At 57.7% G+C, this 17549-nt stretch overlaps 2 protein-coding genes across 3 annotated transcripts in view; one reads left to right on the forward strand and one right to left on the reverse strand.

The window, feature by feature from the left end:
* Positions 1-5858, forward strand: part of TRRAP (transformation/transcription domain-associated protein) — an 89949-nt gene extending 84091 nt beyond the window's left edge. Inside the window, exons 65-70 of one of the 2 annotated variants that reach the window (XM_006889633.1) lie at positions 481-706; positions 994-1211; positions 1804-1988; positions 4574-4777; positions 4864-5058; positions 5544-5858. In XM_006889633.1, coding sequence (XP_006889695.1) covers positions 481-706; positions 994-1211; positions 1804-1988; positions 4574-4777; positions 4864-5058; positions 5544-5828 — 1313 coding nt within the window. In that variant the 3' untranslated portion in view covers positions 5829-5858. The remainder of the gene's footprint in view (positions 1-480; positions 707-993; positions 1212-1803; positions 1989-4573; positions 4778-4863; positions 5059-5543) is intronic. The other variant, XM_006889632.1, reaches the window with a different exon arrangement.
* A 4481-nt stretch (positions 5859-10339) lies between these two features.
* The window catches only part of SMURF1 (SMAD specific E3 ubiquitin protein ligase 1), a 133467-nt gene continuing 126257 nt past the window's right edge, over positions 10340-17549 (reverse strand). The window contains exons 11-18 of the mRNA XM_006889769.1: positions 16553-16656; positions 14306-14420; positions 13017-13195; positions 12141-12278; positions 11664-11784; positions 11234-11435; positions 10923-11007; positions 10340-10439 (exon numbers count right to left, since the gene is read on the reverse strand). Coding sequence (XP_006889831.1) covers positions 10340-10439; positions 10923-11007; positions 11234-11435; positions 11664-11784; positions 12141-12278; positions 13017-13195; positions 14306-14420; positions 16553-16656 — 1044 coding nt within the window. The remainder of the gene's footprint in view (positions 10440-10922; positions 11008-11233; positions 11436-11663; positions 11785-12140; positions 12279-13016; positions 13196-14305; positions 14421-16552; positions 16657-17549) is intronic.

The raw sequence follows: 17549 nt of genomic DNA on the forward strand, positions 1-17549 counted from the left end.
TGTGTGTCTGTGTGTGTGTGTTTCTGTGTGTCTCTGTATCTTTGTCTGTCTGTCTGTGGCCACTTCCATGATTACGGTCTTGGGACACTGTGGGCAGTGCTCCATTCCCCCTGGGGGCAGCTGAGTCAGGCCTGCTGGACCTAGTTGGTGGGAATGTGAAAGTCTGTTTGCCTCCAGTGTTTCCAGAGGACTGGGGACCCTCCTTAATGGCCTCATCACCCTCGGCTTGGTTTCCATCCCTCTGTCCCCTGCTCGGCCAGTTATCTCATGGCAGGGGCTGCAGTGTTCATGACCAGGAACTGTGGGCATCTTGAGGTCAGGGCTGCACCCCTAAGCAGAAGCTGGCATGAGGCCCCCTGTGGCTCCTCTGGCCTGAACCTCGCTGGGGAGGCAGGGGCACTTTCCCCCGGTCAGGGAGGGTGTGCCGAGGCCTGTGGCTCTGAGCTCGGTGTAACTAAAGTATAACTCCATGTTTGCAAGATTTCGACTTCAGTGTTCCGGGATCCATGAAGCTGCACAACCTCATTTCTAAACTGAAGAAGTGGATTAAAATCCTGGAGGCCAAGACCAAGCAGCTCCCGAAGTTCTTCCTCATTGAGGAGAAGTGTCGCTTCCTCAGCAACTTCTCAGCGCAGACGGCAGAGGTGGAGATCCCGGGGGAGTTCCTGATGCCCAAGCCCACGCATTACTATATCAAGATAGCGCGGTGAGTGGCCGGCCAGGTGTGGCCGCGCTGGGTGGCCCAGACGTGGGGTGCTGGCTGGCCGCGCCAGGTGCACTGGATGTGGACGTGGCCGTGGCCGTGTCAGGTGGCCGCTCTGGGTGGATTGGATGTGGACATGCAGGGTGGCTGTGCCGGATGGCCCAGTGTGGGGTGCCGGGTGGCCTGGACGTGGACGTGGCCATGCTGGGTGGTCACGCCAGGTGGCTGCGCCGGGTGGCCACTCCGGGTGGCCCGGACGTGACCCGGGTGTGACAGTGGCCGGCCCGCAGGTTCATGCCCCGCGTGGAGATTGTGCAGAAGCACAACACGGCAGCCCGCAGGCTCTACATCCGTGGCCACAACGGCAAGATCTACCCCTACCTGGTCATGAACGACGCCTGCCTCACGGAGTCCCGGCGGGAGGAGCGCGTGCTGCAGCTGCTGCGCCTGCTCAACCCCTGCCTGGAGAAGCGGAAGGAGACCACCAAGCGGCACCTGTTCTTCACAGGTGCGGGGCCGCGGGGAGGGCGGGGCCGCGGGGAGGGCGGGGCCGCGGGGAGGGCGGGGCCCACTGCTCCTGACTTGTGTCAACCAGATGTCAGTTACCTTGAGTTAATCTCTCCCTGAAAGCTGTCAACCCTGTGAAGGGGGCATGGGATGACAGGCCCAGGGGTCACAGCGTGGATGGGTCAGCCAGAGCTCAGCTGGCTCCCAGTGGCTGTGGACTGAATGTCGTCCCTGTGCAGGCTGAGTGCTGGTCGCCCTGTACGTTTTGGGGGGGCCCTGGTGGTTCTCATGGAACCACGTTCGAGTCACGGGTTACCTCTCTTCTAGAAGTTCAGTCTTAGGCACCTTTCCCAATGGGGCATCAATAGCCCTATAGAGAGAGGTTTTCAAGAAATGTGGGTTATTTGCTAAGATTCTATCAAAGAAGCCCCTCCATCCGTGTCCCGCTGCGGGCTCAGAGGCTAAACCTCGTGTCACTGCTGGCCCAGTGATGTGGGGTGTGGACACCCGGGCTCTCCCAGGAGCCCCTTTATGTCCTCTGCATTTGGGCGGCCAGGAGATCTCTGGTCCACTGACTCTCCCTCTGTCCCCAGTTCCCCGGGTGGTGGCCGTGTCCCCCCAGATGCGCCTTGTGGAAGACAACCCCTCGTCCCTGTCCTTGGTGGAGATCTACAAGCAGCGCTGCGCCAAGAAGGGCATTGAGCACGACAACCCCATCTCCCGCTACTACGACAGACTGGCCACGGTGCAGGCGCGGGGCACCCAGGCCAGCCACCAGGTACCGTGCAGGGCGGCTGGAGCGAGCGAGGAGGGGCCTTCCCGACGCAGCGCTGCACCAGCTCTGTGACTCTTGCTGCGGGCAGTTACCACCGGCCAGAGACGCAGACTGCCTCCTCTCCACTGTCCCTCCTTCCCTCTGTCACTGTTCGACTTTTCGCCCTTCACGTCTTCTGTCACACCTTCCCTGAGATGTCCCTCACCTGCTGTAGACTCTCCGAGCGCACCGTTCTGTGAGTGCCCGTCCACTCGCACAGCCCTCTCCCCATTGTCTCGTCTGGGAACATTTTTGTCGCGCCCACTAGCACCTTCTCCCAGCTTGTGCTCACACCTCCCTCCGTTTCTCAATGTGCCTGTCAGAGCCTTAGAGAAATGGGATTTGTTCACACGTCCCTCTGTCTCTCGATGTGCCTGTCAGAGCCTTAGAGAAATGGGATTTTACCCTCCGTGTCATTTCTGGCTGGCTTCGTCACTTAGGTGGTTTCTAGCTGCATTTTTGTCTGCACGAGGGTTTTCTTGCTCCTGGATGTAGATGCAGGAGTGATGGTGGACTGTTACATTGCCTGGCGTGAGGAACTTGGCCACTTTGCCAGAGAAGACCAATGGAGTGTGGGGCTAATGACTCGTCAGTAGTGCTTGTCGGTCATGTTTCCAGCAGGGCTGAACTTGGCATGATGAGAAAGGGGATGATGCTTGTGTGTGTGTGTGTGTGTGCGCGCGCGCGCTTATTGGCCATTTGCATAACTTCTTAGAAATGACCATCTAATTCTTTGTGTCCCAACCTTGGGTGTCTTTTTATTATTGACTTTTACTTGTTGTTGATTAGAGCTACATGATTTGCAAATGATACCTCACATCCTGTGGAATATCATGTCACTTTTATTTATTTTTTTTTAATTTATTTCATTATTTTTTGTGTGTACCGTCAAATCAGATCTGACTGGTACAGGAGGAGATTGTCCCTCCTTCTCCAGCAGAGCATCTGGTGGATTTGAAACGTGCATCTCTGAGATTGCAGTTGCAGCTTCTTGCCACTAGGCCACCAGAGCTCGCCCATGTCACTTTTCTTAAGGATGTCTTTTAAGGAACAAAACTTTTCATAACTAGTCCAGTTAAGCAGTTTTCGGGTGGGTGGCTTGTGCTGTTGGGGTTCAGTCCGAGGTAAGAAGTTTGGCTCCAGTGTCCCGTCCAGGAGTCTGTTTTCCTTCTTCCGTGTAGCCTTGGAGTCACTGAGTTTGTGTGTGGTATGAGGCAGGGACTGCACTTTGTTACTTCTGGACTGTTCCTTCTCTGTCATTGATCTGCGACATCTTTCCTTATGCCAGAACCATGCTGTTCTGAGGACTGAGTTGTTGTTATGTGCCATCAAGTCACCTGCGACTCATAGCGACCCTGTGTACAACTCTAAACCCTGCTCTATCCCGTGCCAATCTTATGGTCACTGACACACCTCCCCCCTTTACCCCAGTCACTGAATCTATCCATCTCATCGAGGGTCTTCCTCTCCTGCGCTGTCCCTCTACCCTCCCAAGCATGACATCCCTCTCCAAGGACTGGTGCCTCCTTGCAACATGTCCAAAGTATGTCAGACAGTTCTCCTCCTATCATCCCTAGTAATTGCCCAGCTCTCTGATGCATAGCAAGTGATTGCAAAGACCGTGGTCTGTATCAAGTGCACCTTAGTCTACAGACTGATATCATTGCTCTTCAGTACTCTGGAGAGGTCTCTGACAGGAAGTTATAAAATTGGAAGTGAGTTTTCCAGTCATTTTTTTCAAGTCTATTTTGTCTGTCTTGGGTCCTTTGCATTTCCAGAGGATTTGCCAGTTTCTACCAAAAAATTCACCACATAAGCTGTGATTTTTATAGTAACTGAGGGGAACTATCTGAAGGTCCTTGCTGACTGGGACAGCAGCCTGTGTTCATGTACCACGAGGAGACTGGCCACTTGCTGACTCTTGACTGTCGTGTACTCTGTAGTAAGCAGGTGCAGGCACGGCTCTGGGGCACTCACACATTCTCAGTCACACAGACCACACACTCTGCTTTTGTGTACAAGGGTCTGAGTCACCTGTGCTGATCTAACAAATACAGATTGGGAAAGCTTCCGAGACACACAGCACTCGCACAGCTCAGGAGGCCCAGGGAAGGAGGTCCTCATCTCCTTTCAGCCTGCGTCTTTCCCTGCTTCAGGAGGTTCCCGACACAGGAACCCGTTTTAAAGGCTGCCCTCTCCTCTCTTCTTGGTGGCATTAGGTTCCTCCAATCTGTGTAACCTCTTATGACTCAGGACACAACCCAGAGCTGTGGGTCATCTGTCCCTGATTCGGCCCCAGCAGCGGCATGAGGCGAGGACGCACAGCGAGAGGATTAGGTCCCAGACACCGGACAGTTAAGGACACAGAATCGAGGGCTTGCCAAGGTGTCACCTGTTCTCAGGGCTGTGCAGTTGAATCCACGGCAGACTTGACTGGAACTTTCTGTAAACTCAGGCCGTGGGTGCGAGGGTCATGTGGGCAGGCCAGCAGAAGGTCCTCCGCGGTGAGGTTGACGAGCGTCTCCCAGGTCCCTTTCCTTTGGCCGCAGGTCCTCCGGGACATCCTCAAGGAGGTGCAGAGCAACATGGTGCCACGAAGCATGCTGAGGGAGTGGGCGCTGCACACCCTCCCCAACGCCACCGACTACTGGACCTTCCGCAAGATGTTCACCATCCAGCTGGCCCTCATCGGCTTTGCCGAGTTCGTCTTGCACCTGAACCGACTCAACCCCGAGATGCTGCAGATTGCTCAGGTAGCCCGCTTTGCACAGCCAGCCCCCTCCCCGGCCTCGCCCCCTGCCCTGCGTCTCCTTCCTAAATGCCTCCTGCTGGAATCCAGGACACGGGAAAGCTGAACGTCGCGTACTTCCGGTTTGATATCAATGATGCCACGGGAGACCTGGACGCCAACCGACCTGTCCCCTTCCGCCTCACCCCCAACATCTCCGAGTTCCTGACCACCATCGGCGTGTCTGGCCCACTGACGGCCTCCATGATCGCCGTAGCCCGCTGCTTCGCCCAGCCCAATTTTAAGGTGGGTCCCTTTCAACTCCCCGTGCTGGAGCGGAGTCACCCCAGTAGCTCCAGTCGGTCCCATCGTGGTGAACACACACACACACACACACTCCCCCCCCCCCCAGCAGCTTTCTGAGCACACGCTGCTATTCACAGTGTTTCTAGACAGCAGGCTCTGTGGTCAAGGAGTATGGCCATCAGCATGGAAGGCTGCCTGGGGGTGGCGGCTGTGACTAACAAGGAAGTCGGCCACCTTTAGGCTCCCAAGCTGGGCACTGGCCCACAGTCCCCACCGAGGCAAAAACCACCCCAGGGCAGCGCTCAGATGGGGCCTTAGGACCTGGGCCTCGTGGTCATCCTCGCTGCGTGTCCCCATCTCTGTCTGGACTCGTGGTTGCTCTCTCGCTCTCCCATCCTGTGACCCGCACACTCATGCTCCAGGTGAGGTTTGGACTGGGGCCCCGGGAATCCGCCCCTGAGCCCCAGGTATGTCTCCCGCCTCAGGTGGACGGCATCCTGAAGACGGTGCTGCGAGACGAGATCATCGCGTGGCACAAGAAGACGCAGGAGGACATGTCCTCCCCGCTCTCAGCAGCCGGGCAGCCCGAGAACATGGACAGCCAGCAGCTGGTCTCCCTGGTCCAGAAGGCAGTGACCGCCATCGTGACACGCCTGCACAACCTGGCACAGTTCGAGGGCGGGGAGAGCAAGGTGAACACCCTGGTGGCCGCTGCCAACAGCCTGGACAACCTATGCCGCATGGACCCCGCCTGGCACCCCTGGCTGTGACAGTGGCCCCGTGTCCACGCAGTGTGACGGTGCACCCTGGGCCCCCGCCCTGCCTCTGCTCACGGTACTGGTCAGCGTCCTGCTGTTACTCTCCATCATGTGTGGAAAGAGGAACAGTGTAGCGGGCGCTGGGCCATGCACACTGTGAGCTTTGAAGTCACCTTTTAAGAAGCTGGGCTTTGGGTCCTGGCTTCCTTGTGAATTCTTTTTATCAGCCCCTCTCGCCCGCCCATGTGGCCGCTTTAACCGTGCCCGGTCCTGAGGCCGCCTGTTCGGTGGAGGGCATGGACGCACCGGGCTGGCTCTGCCCTGAGCCCGCAGCCAGCGCTGGGAGCGGAGTGGCCAGCAGGGTCCCCTCCCCCAGCAGGAGGGGCCTGAGGATGTGGGGGGCCAGGGACTGGGGCCACTTCTCAGCTGCCTCCGACCTCTGAGGCATGTGTTTTCATCGGACTTGGGAAAAAAAAATCACTTTCCCTTCTTAATTTAAAAGAAGCAGGACAGAAGTTCTGTTAACGCCAGTCTTGCTGTTAGGTCCACATTTTCTAAATCTGCATACTGAGAATGTTCTATTGTACAGTGTGATTTTTTCTAGAATAAATATTTTCTAAAAGGCTCTGTCATCCGTCTGTGTTGAATGGTGGCGCATGTCTTTGGTGTGATCGCAGATGTAGACACAGGCCCCAGCTGTGGACCACACTAGCGGTGGTTGTGGTGACAGGAGTGCTGGCCATGATGCAGCCAAGTGGACAGTGCCCATGGCTTGGGCATCCAGCAGCATCGTGTGCCATGTTTTCAGATCAGGGCACAGGCTACTGGACAGTGAGGGGTGTACAAGCTCCCCTCAGCATCCAGGCAGGTGTGTGGGACCTTGTGGCCGTGGAAGCGACAGGGTATGGCACGATCAGAACCAACAGCTGACCATGCCGCGGCCCCAGGAGGAGGCCTGGCTATCTAGGTACACAAGAGCATAGCTAAGAAACACTGGGAGTGTCCCCATCTGCCACCAAGAGTTGCATCAGCTGACCCAGGCACCTGGCATGTGCCCTCCTGCCCCACAGCAGAGTCCGGAGGCCCCGCCTATCCCAGGTATCGTTTGCGGGAAGCACCACTAGTGGGGGTCCTGGGGCAGACCAAGATGAACAGCCTGGGGAACGCCCCGAAGAATGGGGTGAGGGCTAGCCAGTGGAGCTGCCACCTCGGCTCTGAACACTTCACTTCGGTGCTGCAGAACCTCTGTTCACAAGTGAGGAAACAGGCACTGTGCGTGACAGGTCCCAGGTCACACAAGGTCCTCTGCTTCCTCTGCACTCCGTGCCAACCTGCCTCTGAGATGTGAGGTGTGCACCCCTGTACTTTCATCTGCCACCCCGTCCCCCAGATGGGAAGTGTGCACCCCTGTATCTTCACCTGCTGCCCTCCCTCCAGGGATGAGATGTGATACTCATGGTCTGTGACAGGCTTGAGTCGCCCATCCCAGAAGAAAGCCGTAAAACAAACCAAGCAAATCTCAGGCCCCCCTCAGAAAACGGGTCACATGCACTCTGGAAAGCAGGGGAGACCCGGGTGGGGGCCAGGGCAGGTGGGGGTCCCTTCAAGGTGTCAGACAAACTGCAGAGAAAGGGATCTAGAGAACGAGGACGGCGGGAAGTCCAGGGCAGTGGCTCACATGACCTAAGGCGTTAGGAAGAGAGAAAAACCAAAGGGCCCCCTGCCCCCCGCACTGCAGCATTCAGGGTGGTGGCACATGCCCAACCAAGCATTGCTGAAACAGGCAAAACCGTCATCAAACAACGGGGTGTGATGGCAATGGGGCAGTGTCTGAACATCCAAGAGTTAGGGTCTCCACTTAGTCAACGCAGACCACCACGGCGTTTTTCAGGACAGACCAGATTAGACATCAATACACATGCACAGCAGTTCCCTAAGGTGGTGATTCAGAGGGCAGAACTCAAACCAGAGGCTAGCGCGACCTCCCTGTGTGTCACGCCACCACCTCCCAGACGCCCTTGCACCCAGTTCCACCTGGAAGTGTGCTCAGGTCGAAGAGGGAACAGGTGTAGCTGTCTGCCCAAAACAAACACTGCAAACAGAACCTCCCTTGACCTCTCTGAGTGTCTGCTGCTGCGGAGACGTGCCTCCCAGGCTCCGTGTGTCCTGCAGGATTTTCTCATTCTCAAATAAATCTACAGCTTTCCTTCTGCAAAACTGTCTGACTTGCTAGTCATTGAAACCCACCATGTGGCGACAAAATGCGGGGCCCAGTCCTGAGGACCACGGTTGAACTTTGCTCAGGGATCCCCACCAGGTCCTCTGCGGGATGCTCAGAGAAGCCCCCGATTGGAGGAAGCCCGTGCAGAACTCGAGGTCCACCACCTTGTTCAGACTCCATGACCAGTGAGACATGGGGCAGGTCCAGGCGTATACCCAATGTGGGTTCCTGGCAGGATCACAGGCCCATAACCCCTGCAGGCTGGTGTCCCGTGTGTCCCCTTTTCACAGTGTCCCAGCCACATCCAGACAGGAGACGGCCGGCTGTGAAGTTGTGAATTTATTGCATATGTAACAAAACGGACCCGCCGGCGCCGCCCGCTGCGGTGCTGCGTGGTTTCCAGCTGGTTCCACAGCAACATGAGACAGAACGCGCACATCTTTAAATACTTCTGATTTGGACAGACGACAGAATCTTAGTGTACAACTTCCACAAAATAAATCAGCCATAAAAATGGTGGGAAGAATAACAAGGATAGCAGCAATACTTAAAAAACAAGACGTTACAAAATAAATTAAAAAATACATTATAAAGTGGTTGATAAACAAAAATAAACCAATCTGAAAAGCCCATGCCATCTGGCCTGGCTGAGGGTCCCCCTGCAGAGGTCCTGCCTGACCGCAGCGTAGCTGCCAGGCTGGGGGGCCACCCTCTCTGACACCTCCTGGCCAGGTCAGTCCCTGCTCGGCTCCGCTGTCCCCGCGTGGGGCTGTGGACGGTGGTTTGCTACATCCCTGAGTGTCGACGAGGCCGCTGTGGACGGCCAGAGGTCAGGCGCAAAGCCCCGGGGCCGAAGGTGGCCGGGCGCTCGGCCCCTGCTGCCACGGTCACTCTTTGGTGGCTCCGGGAGGACGGGGCCGCTGCAGTTAAGGTTCTTGGGGTGCAGCCTGGCAGGCGGAGGTGGGGCTCTGGGACACTCACAGCAGACAGCAGATGGGTCTGAGACCCCACACGATGGACGGACAGACAGACGGACGGGCGGCAGAGGAGCCAAGCAAGCCCTCCCGGGACAGCACGTGGTGGCACGGCCATTCCGGGGAGGGGGCCCCCAGCCGCCTGACAGCTAGGTCATTTCAGCGTCAAAGGAAACGCTCCTACTTCAAAAGCCTGTTAAACCGTAGACCCTGGTTTCCTTCCTAATGTCGCCAATGTCAGCGCCCCAGCGGGCAAGAGTGGGGTGCCCTCGGGCGTCGGGGCCACCTCACATTGGGGTTCATGTTCAGGCAGCCCTGTCTTGAGGTGTGCGGTTTCTTTTCTCAAGATGCTGACATCCAGGGAAGAGGGGCCATCCCCACAGGGACGTCGGCAGCCCCATCTTTGCAGCAAACCCCCACAATGTCCTTCCTGCCCCGAGCCCAGCCCAGCAGCCTCTCATTAAGGGCGAGGCCCGAGTGCCCGGGCACGTCCACACAGGACACACAAGCCACCCGCAGCACCAACAAGCGCAGGGCTGGATCCGTCTCTGACCAGCGGCTGAGGGGGTGATAAGCGATCGCTGGAGGCCCTCACTGCAGAGCCAGGGGCCTGAGCTCGCCAGAGCTCGATGTGAGGATGAGACACTCGACCGCAGGGCCTCCTGTGGATGCGAGTTCATGCTGGTCTGGCCCTCCTCCTCCCACGTGGGCATCTGGGCGGGGACCGTCAGCTCTGGCCTGGCTGCACTGAGCCAGCTGCTGTACTGGGCAGCAGGTCCCCTCGATGGGCAGGGACTTCAGTCCGAGGGGAGGGGGCGCGGACACCCGGCCTGGGACGCCGGCGGGTCTAAGGCTGGCCTGGCCCAGGCTCTGCTGAGCCCCACTGTGCTGTGACTTCACTGGAGAAAGGACAAGGTGGGGCTTGGAGGGAGAGGTTTCTCTGTGCAAAACGAACTTGTCAGCCGGGCCGTCCGGACAGCCACGCCCCGGCCTCCCGACATGGCGTCCTTCCCGAGGGGTGGCCGGGTACCCCAGCAGGCACCCGCTGGCGCTCTCTGCCCCGACAGGCCGCTCGGACGGAAGGCAAGTCCTGCTCAGGAGGGTGCACAGCTCCGCCCCCCACAGAGGCCCAGGCTCAGGTCCCCACAGCTGTCCCCACCAGTGTGGAGTTTCTCACTGGACCAAACCTGCTGCCCTTCACTGGATGGATGATGAGGGTGGGGTTCTGTGAGGAGGAGAGAGGCTGACCCCCTCGGGTCCTCGGGGGTCCCAGCCTCGGCATTACGGGAGGCCCCGGATGGCGAGTGCTGTGGGCTGGGACCCCACTGTCACTCCACGGCAAACCCGCACGTCTCCTCCACGGCCGTCAGCAGCTTCTCGTACAGCTTCTCGTACGACTCGTAGGGCGGGATGTCGATGCGGTTAAAGCTGGGGCAGACGAGGGAGGTGTCAGCAGTGGGGCAGTGTGTGTGTCTACGTAAGTGTGTGTGTCTACTTGAGTGTGTGTGTCCATGTGTGTGCACATGTGTATACTGTACACGTGTGCATATCCATGTGCCGGGGAGGCGGGGAGCAGTGAGAAAGGACCCCTGCCTCCGAGACGATTCCGAGTCTCCCAAGAGCTTCCAAGGCTGAACTCCTTAATGTCCCATCTTCTTCCCACAGAGCAACTGGTGGATTCGAGCCACTGACCTCTCAGTTAGCCACACATATGCCGACTGTACCACCAGGGCTTCTGTGACTACCTCTTTCTCATAGAACATGAGCTGTGGCCTGCTGAGTCCCCAGGAGGGTGGCGTTTGAAAGAAGGTTCGGGGAATAAGCCCAGGTAAGTCTGGTCCTGACTCATGCTGTTGGCCACGTGGCCATGTGGGATGGGCCCCCAGTCCCCGAACCCTGCCGTGCTCTTACCAGGTGTGGGCCTTGGGCAGGTTGTCTGTGTTGGCGTCTATCAGGTGGATGGTGAAGAGCCGAGGCCCTGCGGCGCCTGTAGAGCCTTACCAGAGAACATTCTAGTTAACGTACCCCAGGGACCCGGTGCCCCAGCCCCCTGCATTCTAGCTAACACTCCCCAGGGATGAGGTGCCCCTCCCCGGCCCTGGATCCCAGGGGGTCCCAGGGGCACCTGCCAGCTGAGCCCTTCTTCATTACAAAAGGCCATTCTAGAAGGTTCAGGACAAGTGTGGTGCCCAGGGCGAATGGCCCTGCTGCCCCTCAGTCACCTTGCAGGGCTTTGAAGCCCTGGAGAGGAACACGCGTGGAACCGGTGACGAACTGTAGGAGCCGGGCCCGCCGCTCCTCGTCGAAGGCCTCGACCGCCTGCCAGAACCAGCGGACGATGCTGCTGTCCGCCACGCAGTGTTTCAGGCGCGTGTTGGACTTCCAGTCGTTCAGGTCGATCTTGTCCAGGCCGCCAATGATCAACTGAGGGGGGATCGGAGGTAGATGACGCCCCTCAGTCGGTCAGCCAGTCTTGGCTGCCCCACAGAGCCCCTTGTGGACCAGGAAGGAGGAAGCCAGCACCGGGCCCCACACACTCTGACAGCAGAGTCCTGGTCGGCACTGGGCCCCAGACCAGATCCTCTAAAACCAGGACGAATGTCAAATAACGACCCCCATCCGCAGCTGCCCCCTCGGTGCCCATCCACCCACCTCCAGCTCCTTCTGGTCAAAGGGCTTCAGTAAGTGCTGGGGGATGAGCTCGTTGAAGCCCTTCTGGAGGGCCAGGAACTGCGCCTCAATTCCCCGCATGAACCTCCAGTTGACATACAATCTGTGAGAACACAAGCAGGTCCCACCCGAGGTCAGTCATGACCCTACCCCAGCACGACCCCGCACCTCCAATTGCAGACCACAGTCACCCCGCCACAGCGACAAGGGACATTCCACCTTCACACCAGGCAATCACGCAGACACCCACTTCTGCACCTGTGGGGTCACCAGGCCCCACCCCTCAGCATGGCACCTCCATCCCAAGTCTCCTGCCAACGAGTTCTAGCACAAGTGCCGCTGGGGACAGGCAGGCCTCGCCCCGGCCTCCTGCTTTCTCAGCTAAGCAGGCAGTGCGTTGGACACGGGTGACGCCGCCAGCCCAAACCCCAGCCCTCCCAGCGTCCCCTCTGACGCTACCGGACGTATTCCTTCTTGTTCTCCTCGGTGACAGGGACATTCCTGCCGTTGGGCTTCAGCTCGTGCTGCAGGATCCGCCCAAAGGCGTTGTGCTCCACGCAGAAGGTGTGGTCCAGCACGGGGGTGATGTCGTTCTCCCTGTTCATGCGGGATGCAAGCGGACATCGTTAGCATCATCAGACACCTCTCGGCACCCGAGGCCGCGGCAGGGAAAGGTCCAGCAGAGAGAGAGAGTTAGCGACGGTGGACCCAGCGCAGTGAGGGGCAGAGCCAGACACCACAGTGCAGTCATCTGAAAGGGGACAGTGGCTCTGCCCTCAACCTCACCACTATGTGACCGAGTCTGAGCAGAGAGGCGTTGCCTAGGAGAAGCCACAGAAGGCAGGCCACCTCCCTGAATGCCCGCCTCTGTGGCGGCCTCTTCAAATGCATCCACTTGGACAGAAAAGCCTGAGTGTCTGGCTGTCTGACTGCAATGTGGACTGGACACAGGAGGGCGTCCCGGGGGAAGAAGGCCCCACTGCTGTGTCTGCATGTGCCCGTCAGGCGGCAGCCGAGAGCCCAGCCCTGCCCTTGTCTGCTTCTCCTCGGTTGGACAGTGTGGACATCTGCTTATCCACAGCGGCCAGCAGGGCAGTGCTGCACCAGCACCACCAAGTGTTGTTTGTATGTCAGCGGAGAGCACACACTCTCCTAACACCCGGACCCCCCGAACTGTGTCCAAGAGCACCCACCAGCCTCAGGGAGATAACACTGGTTTCTTCATTTCTCTTCTCTGATTGCACCCACCCCTGAAGTGGGCATGCACCTGTGCCCCCTCCCCACACACAGAGGAGGGTGAGTGAATCCGCCAATGGGTGAGGGCACAGTACTTACAGAATCCACACCAGACTCTTGTGTAGCTCCGGGTCCACCGACTCCAGGTCCGACAGCTGGATGGGCTTCCCCAGGAGCTGCTTGTAGAAGGGCACCGTGAAGCCCCCATTGATATAGTGCCCATGGAACACAGCCAGCCCCATGATCCGGCCCACGAAGTGGAAGTAAGACAGATGGTCCTGCAGGGGCACCAGACAGCACAGGCATCAGGACACGGCCGAGGCAGCGCGTCCCCCACTGGACGTCACCCACTGGCCGTTCTTGTCATCAGAGAGCAGGCATCAGGACACGGCCGAGGCAGGACGTCCCCCAATGGACGTCACCCACTGGCCGTTCTTGTCACCAGAGAGCGCAGGCATCAGGACATGGCCGAGGCAGCGCGTCCCCCACTGGACGTCACCCGCTGGCCTTTCTTGTCATCAGAGGGCACAGGCATCAGGACATGGGCGAGGCAGGATGTCCCCCACTGGACGTCGCCCATTGGCCATTCCTGGCATCGGTGGTCAGAATATAGAGCAGGCCTTGTGCACACACTTAGTTTAAACACCTTCTCCTTGAATCACTATATAATTTACGGGTCCCAGTGCCATTAACAATGCAGGTCCCCTTTGAAAATCTCAGTGAAGAGATAAATTATCTCAGTTATTAACTGTTCGTGCCCTAATTGTTAAACATGTGCCACAGGAACGTAAATGATGCTCACAATATTGTAAAGGAAAAGGTGGTATTAAAATGAAACTACGAGGTCAGTACAGCAGTGACGCCAGGCCCTGGGCACTGGCCTAGGAGAGCAGGGTCGCCTGCTTATGGCACTCGGGAGGGGTCGAGCGAGGGTGGCCCTCGGCCCCAGTCCCACTGCACAGGGACGAGAGAGCCAAGCTCTCCAAAGAGGAACAGGCACACTCAGGCCCAGGAACCACTCTGACACCAGCGCTGCTGGGAAATCAGCTCCACATATAAACCGGCACAAGCCTCGTTCAGAGGCCGGGCCAAAACTTCCGTTTCCAGCTGAGGAGATGCTTCCACGACCGAATGCTCATGCGGCCCTTCCCTTAACGCTCCTCAGGAAACACCTAATTTCCCTCGATGGCCACAGAGCACAGCTCAGAGTCACTCTCATTCTCACCGAAGGCACCACGTGAACTGTCCCAGAGGTCCGTGTGTCACCGTCCACCCCAACACTCGCTTCCCATCCCCAATCTCTGCACACGTCCACACCGACAACGGAGCCTGAGAGCCCAGCTACAAACAGCTCCCGCCAGCCCATCTCATCGGCACAGAGGACTCACCGGGTTGATGGAAGAGTCTGGATTGATCTGCAGCATGTAAATGTTGTCGGTGGAGTACTGGAAGAGTCCGTAGTAAGGATTCAGCATTTCATGGCACAGTAAGTAGAGCCACTCCCTGGGACAAGCACAAGAAGAGCATTTCAGACGTGCACTTTCAGGCTTCCATTGTAACAGCTGCATCTCCACCTTAACAGCTTTAATCCCTTCGCACGGAAGGGAACGTCACTTGGAACGGTCTGAAGTTCTGCACTCCTGAGCCATTTCGCGTCTATGAAAGCAGCAGCAGGAAAGAGAAAGTGCCACAGTGCAAGGTGAACGGTCAGGACAGCCGGGAACGCGGAAGGAAGAGGATTCCCACCTGGGACCCCTGGCAGAGCAAACCTCTTGGAAATGGGGTGTGGGTGCATTGGGAACACACAGCAGCCACATCTTACAGAGATGGATTCTAGATTCCAGATCGAGGAAGAAACTTGGGGCACTCTTGGGACAAATGCCTCTCATTTCCAACGGCTTGGGCTCCCATTAGGAAGCTCGGCTCTGCACCCCTTCTCCCAGATGGACACGTAGATGATGGGCAGTTCAGTGATTCTGTCCTGGGTCAAAGGGCACACCTTGAAATGTGCTCTTTTTAATTCTGTTCTCTCAGCCGCTGAAGAGACCCCAGCTCCAAGCAGAACTGAATGAAGCGTCCACGCTTCGTCATGACCCAGGCGCTGGGCTGGTGCACACGTGTTCATAGACCATGGGGGTGAGAGGCCTCCTTCCCGCTTTCCCAGCAGGGCCGCTGTCTCAGAGCCGGGCCTTGTCTGCAGCACCTCCCGGGCTCCTGGGCACGTTCACTAAGTAACTCTACCATCACGGCCTGAAGCCAGGACCCTCTGCCAGGAGGATGGGCAGAGGAGACGTGAGCATGGTACAGTTGTTGAAGAAGTCTAATTCTTGGAAGGGCACACACAATATAGGCATATTCTAAGAAAACTCAACCATGCCACAGATCAATTAGTTCCCCGCAGTTTTTCCGTTTTGTGTTGTATGACACAGTGATGGCGGAGAAGAGGGCAAGCCAAGGAAAGCTCCCCAGAAGGAGGGGGCAGGGGAACAAAGAGAAATAGAGGTTACATCACCTACAGTTACACAGGAAACAAGAGGAAACAGACAAAAAGACTGCGATCACCAAACGGGGAAGGGGCGTGTGAAACCCTGCAGACCACACGCAGTCTGTCTGCGGGGACCCTACGCTGTGGAACCAAGAGGTGACACCCGAGCGTGATCAATTTAGTGACCCAGGAGGACACCTACTCGAAGAAAAAGGAGTGTCCTGGTAGAACAGTGGTCGAAGCACTCAGCTGCCAACCAAATGCGTGGTGGGCTGAAGCTCAGGGGTCAGATTACAGCCTGGGAGACCCCCGAGCAGCTTGGTCCTGCCGGGTCGCTGGGAGCTGAAATCAGTCTGGACTTCAGAAGTTCATCAGTAGAAAACATTAACACAGCAAAATTGTCTGGAGGGTGCATGAATCATCGCGTATGTTGAAAAACCCCTCAGACAGAAACATCCCTCTCCTAACAGTACCAGACCCAGGTCAACGTCGTGAGCGGGCCTTCACGGCTCCGGCGGTGCAAACATGCTCCGTGAAGAAGGTGCCAAGTTCAGAGGTTTCATAAGATGTGTTTCAGCCGCGTGTTCTTGTGAAGACCTCACCCTGACTGGTCCCAGTGACATTCCAGCCAGGCCATTCTCAGAAACGCCCGCCCTGGGAAAGGCCTTCTCCATGCAATGCCCGCTCTCAGGAGTGTCCACTCTGGACAGTGCCCACTCTCAGGATGTCCACTCTGGGCAGTGCCCACTCTGAGAAGGGCCCTCTCTGGGCAGTGTTCGTTCTCAGGAGTGTCCAAAGTCTGTACCGTGCCCGCTCTTAAGAGTGTCCAATGTGGGCAGTGCCACACTGAGGAGTGTCCTCTCTGGGCAGTGCCCGCTCTGAGAAATGTCTGCTTTGGGCAGCAGCCTGCTCTGAGGAATGTCCTCTCTGGGAAGTGCCCACACTAAGGGTCACCCTGTCTGGGCAGTGCCCACTCCAGGCTGTGCCTGCTCTCAGTGTTGCCCACCGAAGCTCCCAGTAACGAACACAGAAGCTCTGGACAGCACATTAGTGCGGCCCAGCCGTTCCCGGGTGTGGAAGGGGACACCTTTTCCGGACCAGCCCCTCAGGTTCTGAGCCTACACAGCAGGACGGCGGTGGCAGCTCTCACCTGGCCACCCCGCCGTAGTCCAGACCCTCCTCCCCACGGAACTTCACCATCAGCCGCTTCTTCAGGTCCTTGGGACGCATCTTCATGATCTGGCGGTAAGACTCCTATGGAGAGATTGCAGCTTCAGGGAGAAGAACGTGCTCTCAAAACTCTAACATGAGACGGACAACAGAGCTCACTTAAAGCAGGCATCATCTGGAGCCAGAGTTTCCTCTGGTTCCTGTAACGGAAGAGTCCACACCGCTCAGAAAGGAGGACGGTGAGATGTGGCTCACCTGCTGTGACCTGTCGTCAGGAGGGACCTGTCCCTGCAGGACATCATGCTGGAAAAGCAGATGTCAGAGAAGGGGTAGAAGACACTCAGGGAAGTAGCCTGTCCGGGGGCTGCAGCCAAGGGCTCAGGCATAGCCCCGACCGTGAGGACCGGCCAAGGCTCTGCTCTGCGGCACACGGGTCACCTCACACCACCATTCAGAACACGGCCTCACAGCACTGGGCACAGCGCTGCCCACCAACCTTTCTCCTACGGCTTCTCCCCCAGAAACCCGAGGTACCAGACAGCAGGAAGGATGCTAAGCACAGTCACTCGGGTCTACGGACAGTGTCCTCACGCAGCTGGCTTTCTGGAGAAAGTTAACTCGGGTGCACCATAGTGAAGCCCTCGGGGCTGCTAACGGACGGGGCAGCAGTGGGAACCCACAGTCCCTCCCAGGGAAAAGGAAGAAGTGCCCTGTACTGAACCCTAGAACACTGGGGCGGTTCTGCTCTTCCCACGGGGTCGCTATGATCGAACCAACGGCAGCGGGTTTGGATAAAGCACAACCTTGTTTCCATCTGTCCAAGGTGAAAATCCACACATGCTTCCCATTACAGCAGAGAAGCAAAAGGGGGAGGAAAGTCAGAGATACAGCAGCTGAGCCAAAGCATAGACAGGTGGCCAAGTGCAAGCCCACCCTCACTGGGCAGGTGATTGGAATGCTGATAAGTGGCTCCACCG

This window comes from Elephantulus edwardii, unplaced genomic scaffold (genome assembly GCF_000299155.1).
Source record: "Elephantulus edwardii isolate Elephantulus edwardi_28Jun2011 unplaced genomic scaffold, EleEdw1.0 scaffold00080, whole genome shotgun sequence".
Lineage (NCBI taxonomy): Eukaryota > Metazoa > Chordata > Mammalia > Macroscelidea > Macroscelididae > Elephantulus > Elephantulus edwardii.